The 22,205-nt window shown below is 42.0% G+C and overlaps 1 protein-coding gene across 45 annotated transcripts in view; it reads right to left on the minus strand.

The window, feature by feature from the left end:
* Positions 1-5,333: 5,333 nt before the first annotated feature.
* The window catches only part of LOC144510004 (eukaryotic translation initiation factor 4 gamma 3-like), a 357,463-nt gene continuing 340,591 nt past the window's right edge, over positions 5,334-22,205 (minus strand). For all 45 annotated transcript variants that reach the window (XM_078239141.1, XM_078239148.1, XM_078239147.1 and 42 more), the window contains 4 exons: positions 18,828-18,974; positions 13,486-13,567; positions 11,487-11,633; positions 5,334-10,458 (listed from right to left, as the gene is read on the minus strand). In XM_078239141.1, the coding sequence (XP_078095267.1) occupies positions 10,277-10,458; positions 11,487-11,633; positions 13,486-13,567; positions 18,828-18,974 (558 nt within the window). In that variant the 3' untranslated portion in view covers positions 5,334-10,276. The remainder of the gene's footprint in view (positions 10,459-11,486; positions 11,634-13,485; positions 13,568-18,827; positions 18,975-22,205) is intronic.

Raw genomic sequence — 22,205 nt, forward strand, 5'->3', positions numbered from 1 at the left:
GTTCTCAGCCCCTTACTATACTCCTTATAACCTATGGCTGTGTGGCCAAATTCCCCTCCAACTCGATTTTCAAGTTTGCTGACAACACCACCGTTGTGGGTCGGATCTCAAACAATGACAAGATAGAGAATCTGGTGAACTGGTGCGGCAACAATAATCTCTCCCTTAATGTCAACAAAACAAAGGAGATAGTTATCGACTTCAGGAAGTGTAGTGGAGGACATGTCCCTGTCTACATCAAAGGGGATGAAGTAGAAATGGTCGAAAGCTTCAAGTTTTTAGGTGTCCAAATCACCAACAATCTGTCCTGGTCCCCCCATGCCGACACTATAGTTAAGAAAGCCCACCAACGCCTCTACTTTTTCAGAAGACTAAGGAAATTTGGCATGTCAGCTACAACTCTCACCAACTTTTACAGATGCACCACAGGAAGCATTCTTTCTGCTTGTATCACAGCTTGGCTCCTGCTCTGTCCAAAACCACAAGAAACTACAAAGGGTCGTGAACGAAGCCCAGTCCATCACTCAAACTAGCCTCCCACCCATTGATGCTGTCTACACTTCCCACTGCCTCGGAAAAGCAGCCAGCATAATTAAGGATCTCAAGCACCCCAGACATACTCTCTTCCACCACCTTCCGTCGGGAAAGATACAGAAGTCTGAGGACTCATACCAACCGACTCGACAACAGCTTCTTCCTTGCTGCCATCAAACGTTTGAATGGATCTATCTTGCATTAAATTGATCTTTCTCTACACCCTAGCTATCACTTCATTCTGCACACACTCCTTTCCTTCTCTATGAATGGTATGCTTTGTCTGTGTAGTGCGCAAGAAACTATACTTTTCACCATATACTAATACATGTGACAATAATAAATCAAATCCACTCTTCTAGTTTCCAGATTTCCAGAGACTGGACTGTGACTGAAGATGTGCGTCGGGATCCTGTGGCAGTCCTGATGGACAGATCTACATGGGAATTGCCCAGGAAGTTTCCATTTCCAATGGACAATTCCCCTGCTCCCGGACTCTCTGCAATGTCTCACTCAGAGTTGGAGACTTGGGATAGCTCTTTGGTATTTACCTGGATAGTTACCCAGGAAATATTGGACAGGCTAAAACCTAGTCTAACATCTGGGTAACTCCACAACCAGCCTCCCAGTCGCCTCTCCTCAACTACCCCCGATCCACCTTTCACCTCACTCACTAATTCACTCATCCACTAACATTCAACCTGGACATTCAAACTTATATAGCAGCTAGTGCCATAAAGGGGAACATTGCCCGTTCTTCCCTTGACTCTGTTTCGACTTATACTACTTGTACTTCAAAGTTGCAACCTTCTAAGTTTAGTGGCAATTAATGAAAATAATCCATCAAGTTCTTAAAAAAAGGGTTCGCTCAGGGGAAATGATGTTTGCGTGAAGATCTGAACCTTTGTTCCAAATTGCCTCTCCATTACTCATTATCACAACAGAAGACCCCACACCAGAAAATCAAATCCCAAACTGTTCCTTTGTTTAACAGCACCGTATGTAATGTTACTAGAATTTAAAGTTAAGAATGTCTATTCTGAGCTTTACTCTTGCAGTCTACAAGTCAAATGTACTCAATGCTTTTCAGCACGCTCCCAGTCATCTGTCAATCCACAATATCTTTAAGTGATGGGCCAAAGTGAGCAGTGATGGAAAATGGAGAATTTTGATGAATGATTATCAAAGTCTCAATCGCATTCAACATTTGAGTTTGGTAAGCCGAGCTTCTTCTGCATTGCTGAATTCTCTGCTGCAGCCAAACTGCTCATCCCTTTACATCATCCATTGGTCATTGATTCCTAAACCTTCTTGGATCACTTGAGATAGTCATCACTGAAGCATACAGAGGAGACAACTGGCAGTGAGCTGCCACTGGAATATTTCCCCAAATCAGACTAATTAATATACAGCAGCATGGTGGCACAGTGGTTCACACTGCTGCCTCATAGCGTCAGGGGCCTGGGTTCCATTCCCAGCTTGGGTCACTGTCTGTGCGGAGTTTGCATGTTCTCCCCGTGTCTGCATGGGTTTCCTCCGGGCGCTCCAGTTTCCCCCCACACGCCAAAGATGTGCTGGTTAGGTGCATTGGCCGTACTAAATTGTCCCTTAGTGTACCCGAACAGGCACCAGAGTGTGGCGACAAGAGGATTTTTACAGTAACTTCATTGCAGTGTTAATGTAAACCGATTTGTGACACTACAAAATAAACTTTAAAACTTATATAACAATGGGATTTTTTGAGAGAATGGAAACAAATTTTCAGGCCACGTTGCTATGAGGACAGAACTGGGATTTTACAGCGGTGAGAGAACACTCACCGCAGCCAACCTGAACTGACTCAAAGAACTAACCTAGTGCCACTTCCCCTTCTTTCCAAATCGGACACAACATTCTAACTTTAGCCTAAGCAAATCGCTTGTGTACGTTTAACATATATTATTCAATGCTCCTGCAAACAAATTGTTACTGGTCTATATCGTATTTCTTTCCAATGACAAGTGATTCTTTTTTAAACTCTATGCTCTTGCAGAACTGTTTGGACATTTTCAACTTACAACAATTGAAAACCAGTTGTCTGCAATAGGGATCCAATAGTATGCTTACGTACATGGATCATTTTACGTTTGGTCCCTGATGGGTTACAGCGAGTTCAAAGTGTTAATTTTTTTTAGTCATTTTAACTCATCAGAAATCTCAGTTTGTCAATCCTTTACTCTCTGGCAAGTCTTCGTAAGATATTCAAGGTTCTGATACACATCAAATAACTAGGACTAGGCCGACCCTGGAAAATAATGATTTTAACTGGCAGTTATATTCCAGGCAGATGAAAAGTTAATCATTAATAACGCATTAATCGTTTCGAGTCCTGTAGTCAGGAGCCTTCACATTGGAGATTCATTTGCGATTCTTTGAATGCAGTGAAGTTGTCCATAACTCTGGTTCTTGCTAGTTTGACCCTGTGGCTGAAGTTCAGCACGCAAGAAATAAAATGTTCTCGAAATCCAATACAGAAGTGGTAACCTTTGTTTTTATAGAACCGCGGGGAATAGTCACATGAACATACCCTAGTCTGTGCTGCGCTGTATCCATCATTCTGTCCACTAAAGAGAGAAGAATCACGTGCTGGCCTTTAGTAAGCCAGAGGCAAGGATTTCATCCTCTCGCCGCCCAGGTATTCTTTGGGTTGTAGGCCGAGTTCCACATCGGTGCGTGGAATTCACACTCAAAGCATAAGTTTCTATTTAGAAAACCTATGATCCTATGTACTACATTTCAAGTTTTATCACAATGCGATCCCACTTTCAAAGGATTGTGCAAACACTGCTTTTTTAAAAAAGCATTGTGTACATTTAATCTGTAACCTCACATTTTCCCCATGTCACCAGATCTGTCCAATCCATTCACCGCTCCAGTCTCTGTTAACAGCGCTACCTTTCCAGACATCTTCCTGTCCACACTGACATTTCTTTTCATACCGTGTGCCTCTTGCTGAGTTGCATCCCTCAACACCACTCGCAGCAGTAGACCAGTTGCCCATTTAACTGTCACTATTGTTTGAAAGTAGTTCATTACCTTTGGGATGTCCAGGGAGACACGAAAGGTTCCAAATTTTCTCTGATCAAAGGTTGTTTGAAAATACATATATACATTAAATTTCCTTTTACATTATCTCCTCAAATAACTATTAAATTTGTTAGACAACCTGCCTTTTTACAAATTTAGTCCGGCTTTCCTTAACTTACCTCTTCCTAAGTATTATCATGTACCTCGATAGGCTCCCCCACTATTGATATTGTTATAATGTTACAACATTCAAAGTTACATTTTCAAATAAATTTCGAGTACTTCAAAAGCACACGTAAAGCTGGCAAAGCATCGCAGTACGGTTTTATGGAAGTAAATTACCTTCAGTGAATTTGATATTTTGTTGTTTTTTCACTCCCTTACTTTGGGGTCATAACTAATGTGATATGGCAGAGAACATTTTGGATTTATTAAGAAACATGTTGACACCAAGACCCACCCAGAAACTCATTGCTCCTTCCATGTGTTAAGGCTGGGGATATGTAACGGTCCTGTTGCAACCTGTAAAATCATTTCTTCAGTTTTACATCAATTCAGACCTGCGTTAATGAGCCTGCTTAGAGGCAACATGCCTTTTGACTCTTTCAGTTGCAATTATTCACCTAATCTCAACTGGGCAGCAGTGGAATCCTGCACCACGGGTTGGGAAATGTACAATAAACCAGACTTCTTAAACCTGATCGCCATCCAGTGTCCACTGCTGGAAGTGCATGAGGGCTCAGATGGAACAAAATCGGAAAATGTTGACAAATCTCAGGTCTGACACCATCTATAGAGAAAATAGAGCCAACGTTTCGAGTCTGGATGACCCTTCGTCACAGCTCTGAGAAGGGTCATGCAGACTCGAAACGTGGGCTCTATTCTCTCTCCTCAGATGCTGTCAGATTTGCCGAGATTCCCCAGCATTGTCTGTTTTCGTTTCAGATTCCAGCATCCGCAGTGATTTTCTGGAGCAAATCCCATTTAGTCAAAACCTAAACGAACAAGTTGAAGGCGTTTTGTTGAACGTGCAAGTTAATAAAGGAGCCGGGGGGGGGGGGGGGTGTTTATTTGGGACATTGGTGAGGAAAGGGGTAAACATTGCATCCCCTTAATCAATAAGAAATAATAACCAAAGGACCTGGAAAGAGGAATAGATTGCGTGAATTCAACGCCAAGCCCGAGTACGTTAAGAGAAAGAGGACAGTGAGATGGGGGTAAGATTTTTAGAACTATTCACCTCATTTAAAAAAACTCCAGAAATTCACCACCTGACGGTATGAAATTCCACATTTATAATTGGTCACTTACTGGGCAACATTAACAGTTACTAACAATTATCATTTCATGAAAAAGGTACTTACCCCAGACTTAATTTTGTGGCACGTTTAATGGGGAATTAATGTGCGGACATTCTGAAAGTCACGGCCAGGTTAAATACCGGATGTCCATTTTTGTGAAGGTAATGGCAGAGCAATGCAACCTGGCCAGCAATTTGTAATTCATTGTGTATCTCTTCCTTGCTACGAGTTATGTCGACACGTACATTAATAACGGTGTGTACCATTCATGCCCCGCTCTGTTCCCAAAGTCTGGCCCATTACCTTCAGGAACAGGAATATGGAGGAACTGCACCGTTGCTTTTAACGTGACAGGGCATCTCTCACCAATTGGCATTTAGAGATCTATAGTTTCACTGGATATAAAAAAAACTTTACAACTCCATACCGACAGTCTTCACAACGATCATTTAGGACCTTTCACAAAAAATATAAGCATTCATACAATTTACAGCAGTATTCGGACAGAAATGCATTTTTCACTTCTCCACTGCATGTTGCCCTTAATACATGAAATAATTGACTGGCAGTGATGATACATATTTATATTGTCTGTAATGTTTGAATCGTTACTTGCCTGCAATATTCAATGAAATAAAATGCATTTTGACAAACTTACAACCAAACTTCTCAACATTTTTACTTCTGTGCTAGATTAAAGTAAAAACATTTTTTAATGAATGTATGTAGATGACCAGGGTTAGAATCAAATGCTACTCAATCAATTGGAGTGGGTAGAGAGCTGCAGGGAGAAAAGATCGAGGGAGCACAATGACATCATAGATTGCCACAAGGCTATAATGTATACATCAGTTTTCTGAATCAACAGCTGTTGTAAGTTGTTTCTGATAGTTAACTGTAGCAATATATACAAATGTAAATATTACAAGAAATTACAGGAATATCAGGATATGATTAAAAAAAGTTCCGAATCACTGTGGTACAATAGTTCTTAGTAATTAAAGACCCAAAATTCACAAAGACAGACAGAAATGAGTTATGACTGGAGGTAAAAGAAGCCTCCAGTACATCGTTAATCTTCAAGTATCAGCTAAACTTGTAAAGTTTCAAAACACATTAAGTACCAGCTTGTGCTATTGTTCACTGGGTTTAAACAGCGAATGCATTTTATGACAACAGTAAAAGTTATGGAAAATGTGTGCTATACACAGAATTCTCAATATATTGCACAGGAATAGCATAAATAAATCAAACAAGGCTCTGGATCTTGTATTAACAACTGTAGGGGCCTGGTTTAAGTATTGGTGCAAATCATTAAGTAACCAATAACATGTTCACTTTGTAACAATTTGATGATACGCTACCACAAAATTTATAATTTGCTTTTACCCAAATTTTTCACATCGCAAAGTTTTAGTTTGAAACTGTATTGTGCACCAGCAATAGGAATTGTTGGTACACTGTTGTGCAATAACATACTGCATCAATTAGCAATCGACCGTCACCATCATTTGACTTGGGACGGTTGATTGCTTACCACACAGTAAAATGGCTAACTTCACTCATCTAACTTCATCCCTCAGGACAGGCTTTCATCCTCCCATGTCAGAAAAACTGAACTAAATATTCTAAACCATTTCCAGCAGATTCGACAGGTCTCAACAGTTCATTCAGTACATAATTAATGACTGAATTTAAATATGGTATTACAATTCATCAAGGTTTGGTCATTCCCCCCTCCACCCCCACCCCAGAGTTCTCAAATTCAAGCCAGGAGACACCAAGCAAAAATGAGATGCTTTCATAAAAGGAGAGAGATGAGAGAGACAAATGAATGTCCAAAGCATTGAGTCCTGGTATCAGGTTACGTTGGCCCAAAATACTGAATGTCACCAGAGAGGGATGAAGAAAAAACAAAATCAAACCATCAAGGTGATGCCCCTCAACCAAAATTCCTGAATATGTAGCTGTAAACATTTAAATCTTGCCCTTGGGGAAATAGACTGCAACATTTATTGCTGATTTCGATTTGATCATTGCTTCTGAAAACCATAGAGAGAATAGACTGGTGTCAAATATTCACGAGGATGAAAATAATTTCAGTAAATATACCAAACCAACTTCTGGAGTACAATCAAATGTAATAATTGCAAGATGCAAAAGGACAGAATTCAATGATAATCCATGCCTGGAAATCTCTCGTTGCCATTGCGGTCTTGAAAGACAATGGGATGTTGCATTATTTAGCATGGTGGCAACTTGAACACATTCAGCCAATTCAATTACCAATTTTAAAAAATCTTCATTGTAGATAAAGGGAGTCAAATCATTACTGCATAATAAGAATGATTATGGTCCCCTCACTTCAAAGCTTCATTTAATGAATCAAACAGGAAAACCTGGTCCAGTAATATTCCATTGTCAAATTCAAATGCTTCCGTAGTGGTGAACTATATTATCATGTACTTCATGATGCTTCATCTCAAATTTCTTAAGACTGGTCTTAGTCAAAGCTGCAATAAACCCTTCATTAACTGAAAAGTTTAATTAAAGCTTCTGATGACTTGAAACATCCAATCAATATCCTGCTCACATTAAGTTACTGCAGATAATTTTGAGCGGACTGCTGTTAGATGAAATGCACGTTTGATCTGATTTTGAGCTACCCTATGCAATTCTTGAATTTGTGGCTGATGCCTGACTGAAAAATACTGAAAGGTTCTGAGATGGAATTCGATTTTGTTTTAATAGAAGGCTTTTCATCAGCACGGAAATATATCCTCTTTGGATTAGGCGGTGTAGTTCGCTATTTGTGCCCAATTGTTTGTAAACTGTAAAACTGCAGTCCAATTAGAGAACACAAAAGTATCACATTTGTGTGTTGCTCAATCACAACTTTATAATAGCAAAGGATTACAACTGAGTGAAAAGATACTGGTGATAATTGGATACAAATCTGTTTTATATCGATGGAACATTCATGAAAGTACCATTCATGCATTCCGCCGTATTTTTTTGGCTCTTTGGACTGAAGAGGATTTGCATCCACTTTTAATTATTTAATAAAGCAATTTACAAAATGCACAAATACTTGTTCTTAATTTGTAAGAGGTATTCATGCACAACTTTGAGAAATAAGCCACTCAAGTGATGGTCTGATAAAATACGTAACCCCAGAGGGTTTGACATTCCAGCATTGGAGCTGTCGTTAAGACAGAACAGGCTAATTTCATGAGGTACACGCTAAACAAGATAAACCAAGAGCATTTTAGCTTTCATATAGGTCAAGTTTTGACATAGCACCATAGTTGGGTTTTTACTTACGAACACCCAGAAAGACCTCACCAATGCCTAGCAAAACCCAAGTAATACAGAATAATTTAAAGCACAAGTCTTGCTCTAACCGGAAAGTCACCGTTTTTCAACACTTTTCTCAAATCAAAATTTTGAGGTCCTTAAAGTAGTAAGAATGCTTATTCAATTCTCATTTTTTAGCATTTCAAATATGTGCCCAAGATGTCTGATGGACCCGAGTCTCCATTTTGTTTACACAGGGATCAGGCATTACTATTTATATCCTTACAGTAATTTAGTATTTACCACTTCCTTAGGTGACATCTGGAAGAAACCACAGGATAAGAAAAATCCACTGATTTTGAATCCATTCAAGCTTTTTGGATTTGCACATTTCAATCAATGTGATGTATGCAGATAGCAATTCAGACTGATGCTTATCTCATTACAAGTTGAAATAACTGCAATCAGCACTGACACACACTTTGGTAAATTCACATGCAACCCAGGCTTTTGTATTAACAAACTCAGCTAATTACTCAATGGGGTGATTAAGTGTGACAGCTGTAATCCAGAGCAGGACTACTGAACATATGTAGATCTCGAAAGCAGGAAAAAAAATCCAACCCAGCATATATTACCAGCCTGGAACAGTTTTTAATTCAAGTTATGCAGTTATTTAATGGCATCTCACAGTCTGGAACATTATCTTCATAAGCATTCCAATAGCCATCTTGCCATTGAAGCGAATTTTAAAATCATAGCTGATCCATGTTATGCTTGGCTTTTCAAAACCAATTCTCAAATAAATGCACAAACTGGTACAAGTAAAATCTACAGTGTTAGTCTTGAGACACTGTTTCAAATCAAACCAGCAACTTATGAGATCAACCACACAATTTCAAGCAAAGTGCCGTTTCACATGGTAGTATCCTCGTTTTTGCTGTATCTAGCATCAAGGCAGCAGCTTCTGTGAAAGGTTGCATTTGTGTGTGGGAAACATAACCGTTTATTTCAGAGATTCTGACCTCCTATTCTTTCACAAGGAAAACTCTGACAGCCATCTCAAACCACTGGTAGCTCGTATGGAGAAAGTATCCTCATTTGTGCAGCATGTGTTTTTTCAAAAAACTTCTGCCACAATCCAATAACTGACTAGTGTCAGCCAGCCATTTGATATGACTTCTGTCACAACAATGGGCGTTGCATCCACTGCACAATATATTACCATGAGGTAACGGAATACAAAATAATAGGACAAACTAGTTTGCAAACTTACGTAGAACAGGTCTCGTGATCATTAATTCTCAGATAAACAGTAGTTTGTATTTATTTTTTCAACTTGCACGGTCTGTTTTTATTTAGTTTTGAAAGTGAAAAGATAGTAATGAGTCATTTTTTTTAAATATTTCTCTTTTATGTATTTACAAGCTTTTGAGTAGCTCTATAGTTTGAAAGTATTACAAGCACTTCCTCAGGTTGAATTTGTTTTGTACAAGTTCTCCATGTTCTGCAGTTCGTAATGTACGGCTTGGAAATTCGGGGAGCATCATCTTCCAGTTGAATGTTATGTACATTTCTAGAGCAAGCTGAAGCAGGCAGGAAGAATTACTGGTACATGTTACTACTTTCAGCCATCATTGTTAACCCCCACCCATATACTAAATTTTGATGCCCTATTTTTGTTTGAAGTGGCCTTGTGGGCAAGAGTTTGGGTCTCTTTTCCGCTATGTTACATTCTGTTTACAGTAACTGCAAACTCAAATTACATCACCTTTGCAGTTCTAAAAATAAATTAAAGTGTTCAATTTTTTTTATTTTTTTTGCTGCAAGAAAAATGGAACCATCTGTCCTTTTAAAAATAACAAAAAAGCTTAAAATTTAAAACAAAAATATTTTCTATAAATAATACATTTTTTTAGTGCTCCCACCCATGGTTCTTTAACATCACCGCGGCTTTTCTTTACGTGCGTGTACCATAATTTTCATCATGATCGCTGACTGTATATCCGTGCATATTTGTTGCGATGATTGGCCTTTTTGCACTTTGATTGGCGAAGACTTTTTTTTTGTGTTTTTTTTTAGTTATCTTCTGACTCCTCTTCAGCTTCTCTTAGCCATGTAAAAAAAGCCGTGACAGATTTTAGCGCTACCCCTTTGCCGCTCTGTTCTGCTGGGTCTTTGCTACTTTCCCATTTGTAGAATGCATCTTCAGATATAACATCCTCATCGTACAAAGTGTCAAAGAACATTCTTAACAAGTCTGTTTGGAGGGAAGAGACGGAGAAGGAACACACTGTTAGCATTTTGCAACGCAAAGGGTAAAACAATTAATTATTCATATTAAGGAGACATTTGTTTAAAGTCATGAAAGGAAGGGACAGAGTAGATAGAAACGGAAGCACTGGAATGTAGGACAAGCGGACTTCGATACAAGATTAAATGTAAGAAATTTAATACAGTGGCTAAGAGGCATGTTTAAAAAAGCACAAATGATTGTGAGACTGTGGAATGTACTACTGTAGTGGTTAAATCAGAGACCATGGCAAGTTCCAATAGGTTAGAGGGACAGTTAAGAGGAGGATGAAGAGATATGGGGACAGGGTGGATACAAGGGACTGGGATTATTGATGGTGGGGAGAATGCACACAAGCACAGGTCGCTCCTATCCATGACACTACAAAACATAGATTATTTTTGTACAAATTAGTTAATTTAAAATCTTTATCCAATTTCCATCCTTACCTGAAACCCACATTTTCTAGTTGGGGTCACAGCATAGCAAGCAGAATGGGGATTGTGGCTAATTCTCCCCCCCACCCCACACATTAACCCAAGAATAGGGAAGTCAAATGCAACAGGCTTTTGCGCCATCTTAAGATCAACCAACGCAGCAAGGATTCCCTTGGTTCATATAGCTCAGCGCTGTATAATTGTGCATCTTACTTACTGAGCCCATTGAAGTTGCTTAATGTAAGCCACTAAATTCAAAACTGATGGCAATTAAACATACAGTATTTTAAAAGTACCGTATGCATAGAATTAGGCCACAATCATTTTTAAAGAAGTGAAAATTCATGGGCTGATATGTGAATACTTCAAAGGCCAGTTAACATTAATCCGCACATTTATATTTACATTTCTAAGGTAAAATATTTAAATAATTTACTGTTGTTGGCAGCATGAAGGGAAAGGGCAAAAGAGAAGAAAAGATATGTGATAGCGAGATCATATTCCATAAAACCGGGCACTTTACTTTCCCAGCAGTAAAGAAGCTGATAGAATACTTACTAGGGGGTTGATCAAGTTTTACTATTAATGCTTGTAGTGCATAAAGTGCTTGTAATTCTCTTTCAATGTCGGAGTTAAGGTACTTGAGTAACAATCGCAATCTCTGCTGTATAATGTTTGCATCTACCCGACTTGGAGCTCCTTCCCCTAGAGGTAAAAATACAATATTGGAAAAAGACACACAAGTGTCAGAAATGTCTTAGCCCTAGATGAAGTGGCAGCATCTGTTAACACTTGATTTAGGCACAATAACTTTCTTGGAGTGCACAGCACATTTCAAATGTACTATATTCATATGAATTTTTAAAATGTAAATTTTAAAGCAAGCCCACATAAATGCTCCTTTCTGTAAATTCCACGTTTTTATTTCATCTTCCACAATTGAAAAATATTTAAGGTATCCAGCAAGGCCCAAATCCTGGTTCAGATTTAGCAGCATGATCATCACCTTGCTCCACTTAATCTTTGTTCAAATGCATATCACAAATGTGGGTCACCTTGTGGACACAAATAGCATGGCTGTTTTAAATGAAAAACTGGCCTGGCTTTCTCTTCTAGTCCTGAGCATCAAATAGATTGAACACAAAGGAAAGCCATTTCACTTCATCCATCCATAGAGCAAGGCCATTCAGTTGAATCGGGTCGCTTTCACACAGAGACGAATGGAATCTCAAAACGACTCCCCCAAAAGACTTTAATGCTGGGTCGATTTTACATTTCCAGGATTTGGAGTGATGATTTTTTTAAAATTAGGAAAGGAGTAAGGGGTATGGAGCAATGTAGAAGACCAGCAATGATCTAATTGAATGGTGGAGCAAGCATATGGAGATGAAACACTTCATTGTCTTGAGAAAGAAGCTACCACTCCCCCTCCCCCTGCAGGAAATTGTGCCCCCATTTTGCCTATCTCGAAATCATTTATAACCCATTTAAAACAAAATTATGTGACGTTGCATCAACAGGTAAACCACTCTACGAACCTGAAGACTGAGAGGACATTCAATGCCATTATCTGGTTGCTGATCTGAATTGTACCATAGTTATTGACAATTTGGCCTCTCTTCCCCCAAAGAACAGAGGGTGCAGTGGCCCAAAGATCCAGTGGACCTGATAACCTGGAGCTTTTATTGTAAATAATACCAGCAATTAATCGATATGGGCACTTAAAACCCAACCAGGAATACATTAATATTGTGCATTAAAAAACCCTCAAACCTATACGTCCCTGCAATGTGCTGGAATTCCATTTGGTGATTTTCTCATTGGGTTGCATTAGCAGACACAAAACATCGAAGCAAAATATGTCCTGCTGCTCTCTCCCTCACCAGATCCCATTCAACAGACAACACGCACACAGCGGGGCAATGTCAAATCACAAAATAAATAGAAAGGTGACTTGTTTCTAGGCTACTGTCACAACACACCCCACCTCCCATTAACTGTTAAAAGATGCACTGATTTATCACCATAATGGAGAAATGGCACTGCTCTACAAGATGGCTTTGATGAGATGAGAAGCCCATCATGGAGATCTGCGATCCTCCAGCACAGCACTTCAAATTGTCTTCCGGCTTCCACTGTCTAAATCTTTTCACTGGAAAAAATAGCTACATCTAGTTGATCAGTTGCCACTTGCATCTCTATCTTTTCTCGGAAGCACCAAGATCATTTATTTATTTTACATGCTGCACACTTGTTATGGCAAACCGTATCACCTCATTTAAAACAGTCATTTATGAAGACATGGAGCCTAGAGTTTTATTTTCTCATATATGAAACTACAACTTAAATATTGTTGGAACCTTGGAGTTTGAAAGACATCAAATCATTTCTAAATGTTTAGATTAAATTTGCAAATGTGTTATAGGTCATGGGATATCATAAGTGAACAACAGTTATGTAGATTACCAAATAAAAACCGAAGTAGGTGGCAAGTTGGAAACAAAGGCATCATAAAGAGGTTATGACTCTATAAAGAGGTTGCTAACTTTTCTTTTACCTGTAATAGCTGATCTACATACTGTTGTCATTAAAGCTCTAAGGAATGTAGATGAACCAATCTGTGACTCATCTAAATTAGCCTAAAGGAAGAAAGAGAAATCATTTTAGAATTGGACATCAAGAGCCTAACTTTAAAACACAGCACTTGAGAAGAAAGGACAGAGAGCCGTGGTGCAAAGGAATTCCATTTTAACGATTCTTGTCAGAATTCAGTTCGTTTAACTTGCAACGTTACCATTAGCAACTCAAGGTGGTTCCTTTTTTCTGGTATAAGAGGGCATTTTTATACCAGCGGTTGTAGAATGTTAACAGTAATAGTTTCCACTGTTCAAAGATGTAGTGATGAAAGGGCACAAATGTATCACTGAGAAGGGAAGTTTGATAAACTTTGATATGCAGAAGGTGGAATTCTATAGAATTCTCTGTCATAAACCATTCTAAAGTCAAAAAGAGAATTAGGCAGTTTAAAACAAACGTCCAGAGAGTGACCAGGTGGCTTGTGGAGAAAAACATACTCAGTCACTGAATTCAAGATGGAGATGAATAAATTCCTAGATATTAAGGGGTATGGGAATAGTGCGGGAAAATTACGCTGAGGTAGAAGATCAGCCATGTTGTTGTTGAATGGTGGAACAGGTTCAAGGGGCTGGATGGATTACTCCTAGTACCATAGAATCCCTACAGTACAGGAGGTAGTCATTTGGCCCATCGAGCCTGCACTGACCACAATCCCACCCAGGCCCTATTCCCGTAACCCCACACATTTACCCTGATAATCCCCCTGACACTAGAGGGGCAATTTAGCATGGCCAATCAACCTAACCTGCACATCTTTGAGCATTCTGTTCTTATTTCCTATGTTCCTATGACCTACTCTTGTATTTCTATAAAAAGACTGGCATCTCATGACAACAATGTCCCAATGCATGTTACAGTCAATACTGTTAAAGCAATCACTTGTAATGCTGGAAATACAGCAAGCAAATATGCTTTTCTCTCAAACTGTAGCGTGGGATCTTTTCTGCTCATTTCAGGAGGCAGATTTGGTTTAAAGTGACCCCCAAGATGCAATATTGCCCTCAGAACTGCACTGGAGTGTCCATCTAGATTTTGTGATCAAGACTCCGGAGTGTGATTTGATTCCACAGTCCTCTGATTCAGATGGGAATACATGACATCTTAAATTGTTTATCATTCAAATAGCTCAAGTTACACTTAGATTTGTTAAAAACCAACAACAGATGTGAGTTCTGATTACAGAAAGACAAAATAAAAAAAACTGGTGTTGGAAGTTTGACCCAAAGGACCGCAAAATGGGTCTGAAATACCAAGTGAAAATATATTTGTGTTTTTACCACAAGATGTTTGTGTTTTTCTTGTTTTATATGTAGAAATCTGCATTCTGCCCTCGGCTAACTAGGTGGCATTCTTGCCTCAGAAGTTTGTACCGAATGGGGTAATAATGAAAAGTTGTCATCACGTTAATTTTTCAACTAATCTATTGTTTGAGGTGAGGAAGCTCCTCAGTCGTTCATAATCAAACTCAGCTTCTATTGATCGAGACAGGTTTGTCCATCCTTTTCACCTGGGGGCGGGGGTCCACATTTCAATCCTTCTCACACACTGGGGCCGATCAGCAAATTTTGGAAAGATAAGGTTTGACATAACATTAAACACAAATTTTTTAAAAAGCTGACATATGAAAAGAAAACAATTGCTGAGCAAAAGAAAAAGTCTAAATTATAAATTAATTTTAAAAAATGAGTAATAAAGATGACCATCAGTGTGAAAGGGTGAGGCGGGGGGGGGTGTCCAGCTCACTCCCAGACTCAAGTGTTCACTTACTCTCAGAGAGTGCCAGTGGGTGTGTGCAGGTGAGGGTGAATGATAACCCTGAGAATAAGTGAGCCAGACACACCCACGCAGCAACCCCCTCGCACTCACCTGCTCAGTCACCCTCCTGCCCACTATTCCCTTGCTCAGTGCCACCCTCTCGCCCGTGCTCACTCAGCTACCTTCTCACTCTTGCTCACACCCACTCACTCGCCCACCCTCCCACTCACTCACCCACCCTCCCACCCACTCCCTCCCTCCCTCATTCAGCCACTCTCCTGCCTACTCCCTCGCTCACTCAGCCATCCTCTCCTCAAACACTCGCCCACTCGGCAGCCCCCTTCCTGAACTCTGCCCCCACTCAGCCACCCTTCGCTCAGCCACCCTCTCACCCATTCACTCACCCAGCCACACTATCACCCATTCGCTCAGCTACCCTTGAACTCACTCCCTCACTTAGCCACCCTCACACACCCACACTCATATACTCGCCCTCAGCAAATCGGCTGGGGGTGGAGAACAGAAGAGCGAGGCCTGATGCCTAATGACAGTTGGTAGCGCTGAGAACGAGGGAAACACTGGAAGAATCGGGGAGAATTGTGGAATGCCAGATCAGAGCATCAGGAGCACTGGGAGTGGGGTGAAGAGGCCGGAGCACTGGGAGTGGGGTGAAGGGACCGGAGCATTGGGAGTGGGGTGAAGGGGCCGGAGCACTGGGAGTGGGGTGAAGGGACCGGAGCAGAGCACTGGGAGTGGGGTGAAGGGACCGAAGCAGAGCACTGGGAGTGGGGTGAAGGGACCGAAGCAGAGCACTGGGAGTGGGGTGAAGGGACCGAAGCAGAGCACTGGGAGTGGGGTGAAGGGACCGAAGCAGAGCACTGGGAGTGGGGTGAAGGGACCGAAGCAGAGCACTGGGAGTGGGGTGAAGGGACCGAAGCAGAGCACTGGGAGTGGGGTGAAGGGACCGAAGCAGAGCACTGGGAGTGGGGTGAAGGGACCGAAGCAGAGCACTGGGAGTGGGGTGAAGGGACCGAAGCAGAGCACTGGGAGTGGGGTGAAGGGACCGAAGCAGAGCACTGGGAGTGGGGTGAAGGGACCGGAGCAGAGCACTGGGAGTGGGGTGAAGGGACCGGAGCAAAGCACTGGGAGTGGGGTGAAGGGACCGGAGCAAAGCACTGGGAGCGGGGTGAAGGGACCGGAGCAAAGCACTGGGAGTGGGGTGAAGGGACCGGAGCAAAGCACTGGGAGCGGGGTGAAGGGACCGAAGCAGAGCACTGGGAGTGGGGTGAAGGGACCGCAGCAGAGCACTGGGAGCGGGGTGAAGGGACCGGAGCAAAGCACTGGGAGTGGGGTGAAGGGGCCGGAGCATTGGGAGTGGGGTGAAGAGGCCGGAGCAGAGCACTGGGAGTGGGGTGAAGGGGCCGGAGCACTGGGAGTGGGGTGAAGAGGTTGGAGCAGAGCACTGGGAGTGGGGTGAAGGGACCGAAGCAGAGCACTGGGAGTGGGGTGAAGAGGCCGAAGCAGAGCACTGGGAGTGGGGTGAAGAGGCCGAAGCAGAGCACTGGGAGTGGGGTGAAGAGGCCGAAGCAGAGCACTGGGAGTGGGGTGAAGGGGCCGAAGCAGAGCACTGGGAGTGGGGTGAAGGGGCCGAAGCAGAGCACTGGGAGTGGGGTGAAGGGGACGGAGCAGAGCACTGGGAGTGGGGTGAAGAGGCCGAAGCAGAGCACTGGGAGTGGGGTGAAGAGGCCGAAGCAGAGCACTGGGAGTGGGGTGAAGGGACCGAAGCAGAGCACTGGGAGTGGGGTGAAGAGGCCGAAGCAGAGCACTGGGAGTGGGGTGAAGGGGCCGAAGCAGAGCACTGGGAGTGGGGTGAAGAGGCCGAAGCAGAGCACTGGGAGTGGGGCGAAGAGGCCGAAGCAGAGCACTGGGAGTGGGGTGAAGAGGCCGAAGCAGAGCACTGGGAGTGGGGTGAAGGGGCCGGAGCAGAGCACTGGGAGTGGGGTGAAGAGACCGAAGCAGAGCACTGGGAGTGGGGTGAAGAGGCCGAAGCAGAGCACTGGGAGTGGGGTGAAGGGGCCGAAGCAGAGCACTGGGAGTGGGGTGAAGAGGCCGAAGCAGAGCACTGGGAGTGGGGTGAAGGGGCCGAAGCAGAGCACTGGGAGTGGGGTGAAGGGGCCGAAGCAGAGCACTGGGAGTGGGGTGAAGAGGCCGAAGCAGAGCACTGGGAGTGGGGTGAAGGGGCCGAAGCAGAGCACTGGGAGTGGGGTGAAGGGGCCGGAGCAGAGCACTGGGAGTGGGGTGAAGAGGCCGAAGCAGAGCACTGGGAGTGGGGTGAAGAGGCCGAAGCAGAGCACTGGGAGTGGGGTGAAGAGGCCGAAGCAGAGCACTGGGAGTGGGGTGAAGAGGCCGAAGCAGAGCACTGGGAGTGGGGTGAAGGGGCCGAAGCAGAGCACTGGGAGTGGGGTGAAGGGGCCGGAGCAAAGCACTGGGAGTGGGGTGAAGAGGCCGAAGCAGAGCACTGGGAGTGGGGTGAAGAGGCCGAAGCAGAGCACTGGGAGTGGGGTGAAGGGGCCGGAGCACTGGGAGTGGGGTGAAGGGGCCGGAGCACTGGGAGTGGGGTGAAGGGGCCGGAGCACTGGGAGTGGGGTGAAGGGGCCGGAGCACTGGGAGTGGGGTGAAGAGGCTGGAGCACTGGGAGTGGGGTGAAGAGGCTGGAGCACTGGGAGTGGGGTGAAGGGACCGGAGCAAAGCACTGGGAGTGGGGTGAAGTGGCCGAGCAGAATACTGGGCGCGGGGCGAAGGGGCCGGAGCACTGGGAGCGAGGTGAAATGGGGGACCCACACGATTCAGAGTCTTCACATCCTTGCCGTTACCGGGATTCACCACTCCTCTCATCAAAGCCTGTTTTCTCTCCAATGTTAATTGCTGATATCAGCAGCAAACAAGGGAGAGAAACAGAATGTCACTGGAGGAACAATCCCCTGCATAAATCTTCAAACTCACTCATCCTGCCTGCCTTTACTACATATGAAGAACCAATAAAAGTTAATGGAATATGCCAGCGCAGCATCAATAGTGGATGTCACAGAAACCCTGGCAGTAAAGAAAACTAAAAAAGATCAGATTCCTGACTGAATTATGGCATATTATTTAGGTTTATGCATTTTCCTCATATAAACAGCAGTTACAATAATCTTACACATCTGAATGCCAATGATAACTTCCACCTGTTTTATGATCCATGTGCGAGTGTCCCAGTAGTTGTAGATTTACCCATTAAGTGGGAAAAGAGAGCATTTAAACTATTGCTCCGACAACATTAACTATTACAGATCAAAGAAAGGTAATGAGACACGGGAACATAATTTCTCAGGGTGATGGTGAGTTATTTTAATAGTCTTATCAGAAAGTGATTTACTTGTTGTAAATCTAGCATGATGATCAATTTAAGAAATTAGCACAGAGCGCCACAGTCCAAGGATCTTACAGTTTAAGAATTCAACCTACTTCTACCCAGTCAAAGATTTGCTCATTGCTAGCCTTGTCTTCGATTATAAGTTTTTCTAGCCACTTGTTCAGTTCTTCAGCAGATAGCTCCATTTTTGAAAGTGCTTCAGTAGGACTAGAAACATCTGATACAGTAAACTCCAATTTCTGCAAAGGAATCACAACATTAATATTCTTTCAATCTTTAGTGAAAGAGCTCAGACAACATTCACATCAGACAACAATCCAAAACCTGGTTATTCTTTGAAGCATTTTGTCTCTACCGTTTCACACTTGGAAATTCAGAATAATTACCAATGATTTCATCTGTCTGGAGATTCACTTCGACTAAAAACTAGATTTTAGTCCTAAATGATGTTAAATGCCAAGGCTCTCTAATCTTACTGCCGTAGTGGTGTCCGTTGGTGATTCAACAATGGAATTCAAAAAATGCTGAGCAGATGGTGCCTGGGGTTCTAGAACCATACAATTTGAAATATTACAAGGCTCTTGTGTCACACCAGGAAAAATAAAATGGAGGTAAAATTAGGTTAAGGAAGTTAAACAGATTATTTGATACTAATCACTTTCTAATTTAATGCTAACCATTTTCTAATCTAGTACTATAGGCATTCTAGAGATTGATATATTTACAAAAAAGTCAAGATCCATATTGTATTCTGAAATTTAAGGACATAAAACCAGGTCTAGTGACTCCTTGAACCTGATTTGCAATTCATCATGAGCTGATCTTTGTCTCATCTCCACTTTCTTGCCTGGTCTCCATGATCTTCGACTCCCCAACACTTTAAAAATGTCTAACTTGGCTTTTAATATAGTCAATGACTCCGCCTCCACAGGTCTTTGGGATTGAGAATTCCAAAGATTCATGACTCCCAGAGAAGAAATTCCTTCCCATTTCTGTCTGAAATGGGTGACCCCCTTATTTTGAAACCTTGTCTCCCAGTTCCTTTCCTTGCAAGGGGAAACATCCTCTTGGTATCTACTACCCTGTCAAGTCCCTATAGAATCTTTGTATATTGCAATAAGACCACCTCTCATTCTTCTGAAGCCCTTTCCTCTTAAGACAACCTCTTTATCCCAGGAATCAATCTAGTGAATGTCTTTTTAAAATATAACATGGAACAGGAATAACAAACTGGATAATATTAAACTTCAATTCTAACATTCACAGCTGTTCTGATCGCGGTTTTGTTATGACCAGAAAAATGAGCCTTTCATCTGTGTTCCAGTTTTTAGTGGAGTCTAGTGTGAATCTATGAGCAATGCAATAGTACTGAAAAAACTGCCATCAAAGCAAAGATGTCGGCACTTTGCAAAGGGTAAGGTTATAGAAGTCTTGAAACTGCACTCAGAAGTGAGCCAAACACTTCTTAAAGCCATTACCATCCTAGAACAGAATATACATATCATTTATCTGCTGAAAATAAGTATTTGGCCACCTATTAATTTAGAAACATTGCAATAACCCATTGTGGTAGTGAAATAACTATTAATAATTTGCAATACTTCCATTGGATTTCTTGATTTTGTCTTGCCAAGTTTCTCTTTCCTGTAAGTGTTGATTGTACTGAGGTTTTGTTTCACAGATGCTTGTCGACAGCCCTTGTGGTGTATTTCAATCCTAGCCCTTTTTGGGACTATTCTAGATCAGGCAGGCGTATTTAACCCCCTTTAACCTCAGGTGGAAAGAGTCAGAATGCAAGGACATTTAAATGGGTGCTCTTAGTCTGATCAGTCTCTCCATGAAGGAAATGAGCCATCCCAGATTACCTTTTACTTTTAAAAAAGTATTAGCCAAACTATAATTTTCCCAGATATTATAAGGGTCTGGGTGTAACTCCTCAGCTAATTATTCCCGCACCAGAAGGAAATAGGAGTGGGGCTCTTTGAGTTAGTGACACAGAAAACCATGTGGGAAAACATACATTTTAAAATACACAGACGTTCATTAGCAATTCAATTTTTAGATGGAAAGCATTGATCGTGACACTAGATAAATAAAAAATAATTAGGGCCTTATTTCTAATATAGATTACTAGTTTAAATTAACTTGGAGATATTTTAAGAAGGATATCCATCAAATATTAAATTATTACCTTAATCTGAGTCTTGCTCGACCAATGAAAGAAATCTGAATCCAATTAAATCATGTTCAGATATTTACAGTAAGTTTTGGAGGTTGTAAAGTTAATTTCTTATCTGGATAGGTGTTTCCTTAATTGAAACATTTCATTTCCCATATTTAGTGGAAAGACCCATCTCTTATAATGGAAGTACCTGTTCAATTCTACTAAATAATGCCCTGGTCTGCTCTTGGAAGATGAGGCCGAGGTAGCAGTCATGTTCGTCGATGTTTTCCCTTAGTCACAGGATGGCTTTGAACGAGGTAGCAAGTCTTGGGACCTAAGAATATCCACTCCTTAGCCCAGAATACGTAGGCTAGTTGTAATGCCCCAAGGTGCTGTTACCACAGCTGCTATGAATTAACTCAGCAAAGAACCAATGGTGAATGAGGCCTATTGCTATACTGGTCCGAAAATAGCCAATCTCATTTGTTCTCGGAAGCTAAGACTCAGACCTGGTTGTACATGGATGGGAGGCTGCCTGGGAATAACAGATGCATTAAACTTTGGAGGAAAATGTGGTGAATTGGTAATGCCACTGGACCAGTAATCTGGGGACAGAGATTCAGTTCCCATCTGGTGGAATTAAAAAGTAGAGAGTTGCTGCATCAGAAATTATGACACTGGGTTGTGCCTTTATGCATAAAGGAGTTACTGAATTAAAAATTAAACTGAATGCTGAATCGAATAATCTGCAGACAACCTTCATTCACTTGGATACACAGAACAAGTGAGGAAAATAAAAATTACATCTGTTATTCTCTCAATTTCCACTTAAGATAAACCACAGAAGGTCTTGTCTGCAGTAATGACTTAGACTCTACAATCATGTATAATCATGTTCTGCCTTAAACATCCAGGTCCATGTACAGTTGTAACATCTTGCTAAAAGAAAAGGTGGTATTTCTGGACAAGTGCAGCACATGCTAAACTAAAGGGAGAGTTTAGTAAATATAGAATGAATTTCAAATTACAAGTCTCCTCCTTCTACATAGAACAGTACAGCACAGTACAGACTCTTCGGCCCACGATGTTGTGCCGAACCTTTCCGAAACCAAAATCAAGCTATCCCACTCCCTATCATTCTAGTGTGCTCCATGTGCCTATCCAATAACCACTTGAAAGTTCCTAAAGTGTCCAACTCCACTATCACAGCAGGCATCCCCAAGCACTCTCTGAGTAAAGAACCTACCTCGTACATCCCTCCTATATCTTCCACCACGAACCTTATAGTTATGCCCCCTAGTAACAG

The sequence above is a fragment of the Mustelus asterias genome, chromosome 22 (genome assembly GCF_964213995.1).
Source record: "Mustelus asterias chromosome 22, sMusAst1.hap1.1, whole genome shotgun sequence".
NCBI classification, from domain to species: domain Eukaryota; kingdom Metazoa; phylum Chordata; class Chondrichthyes; order Carcharhiniformes; family Triakidae; genus Mustelus; species Mustelus asterias.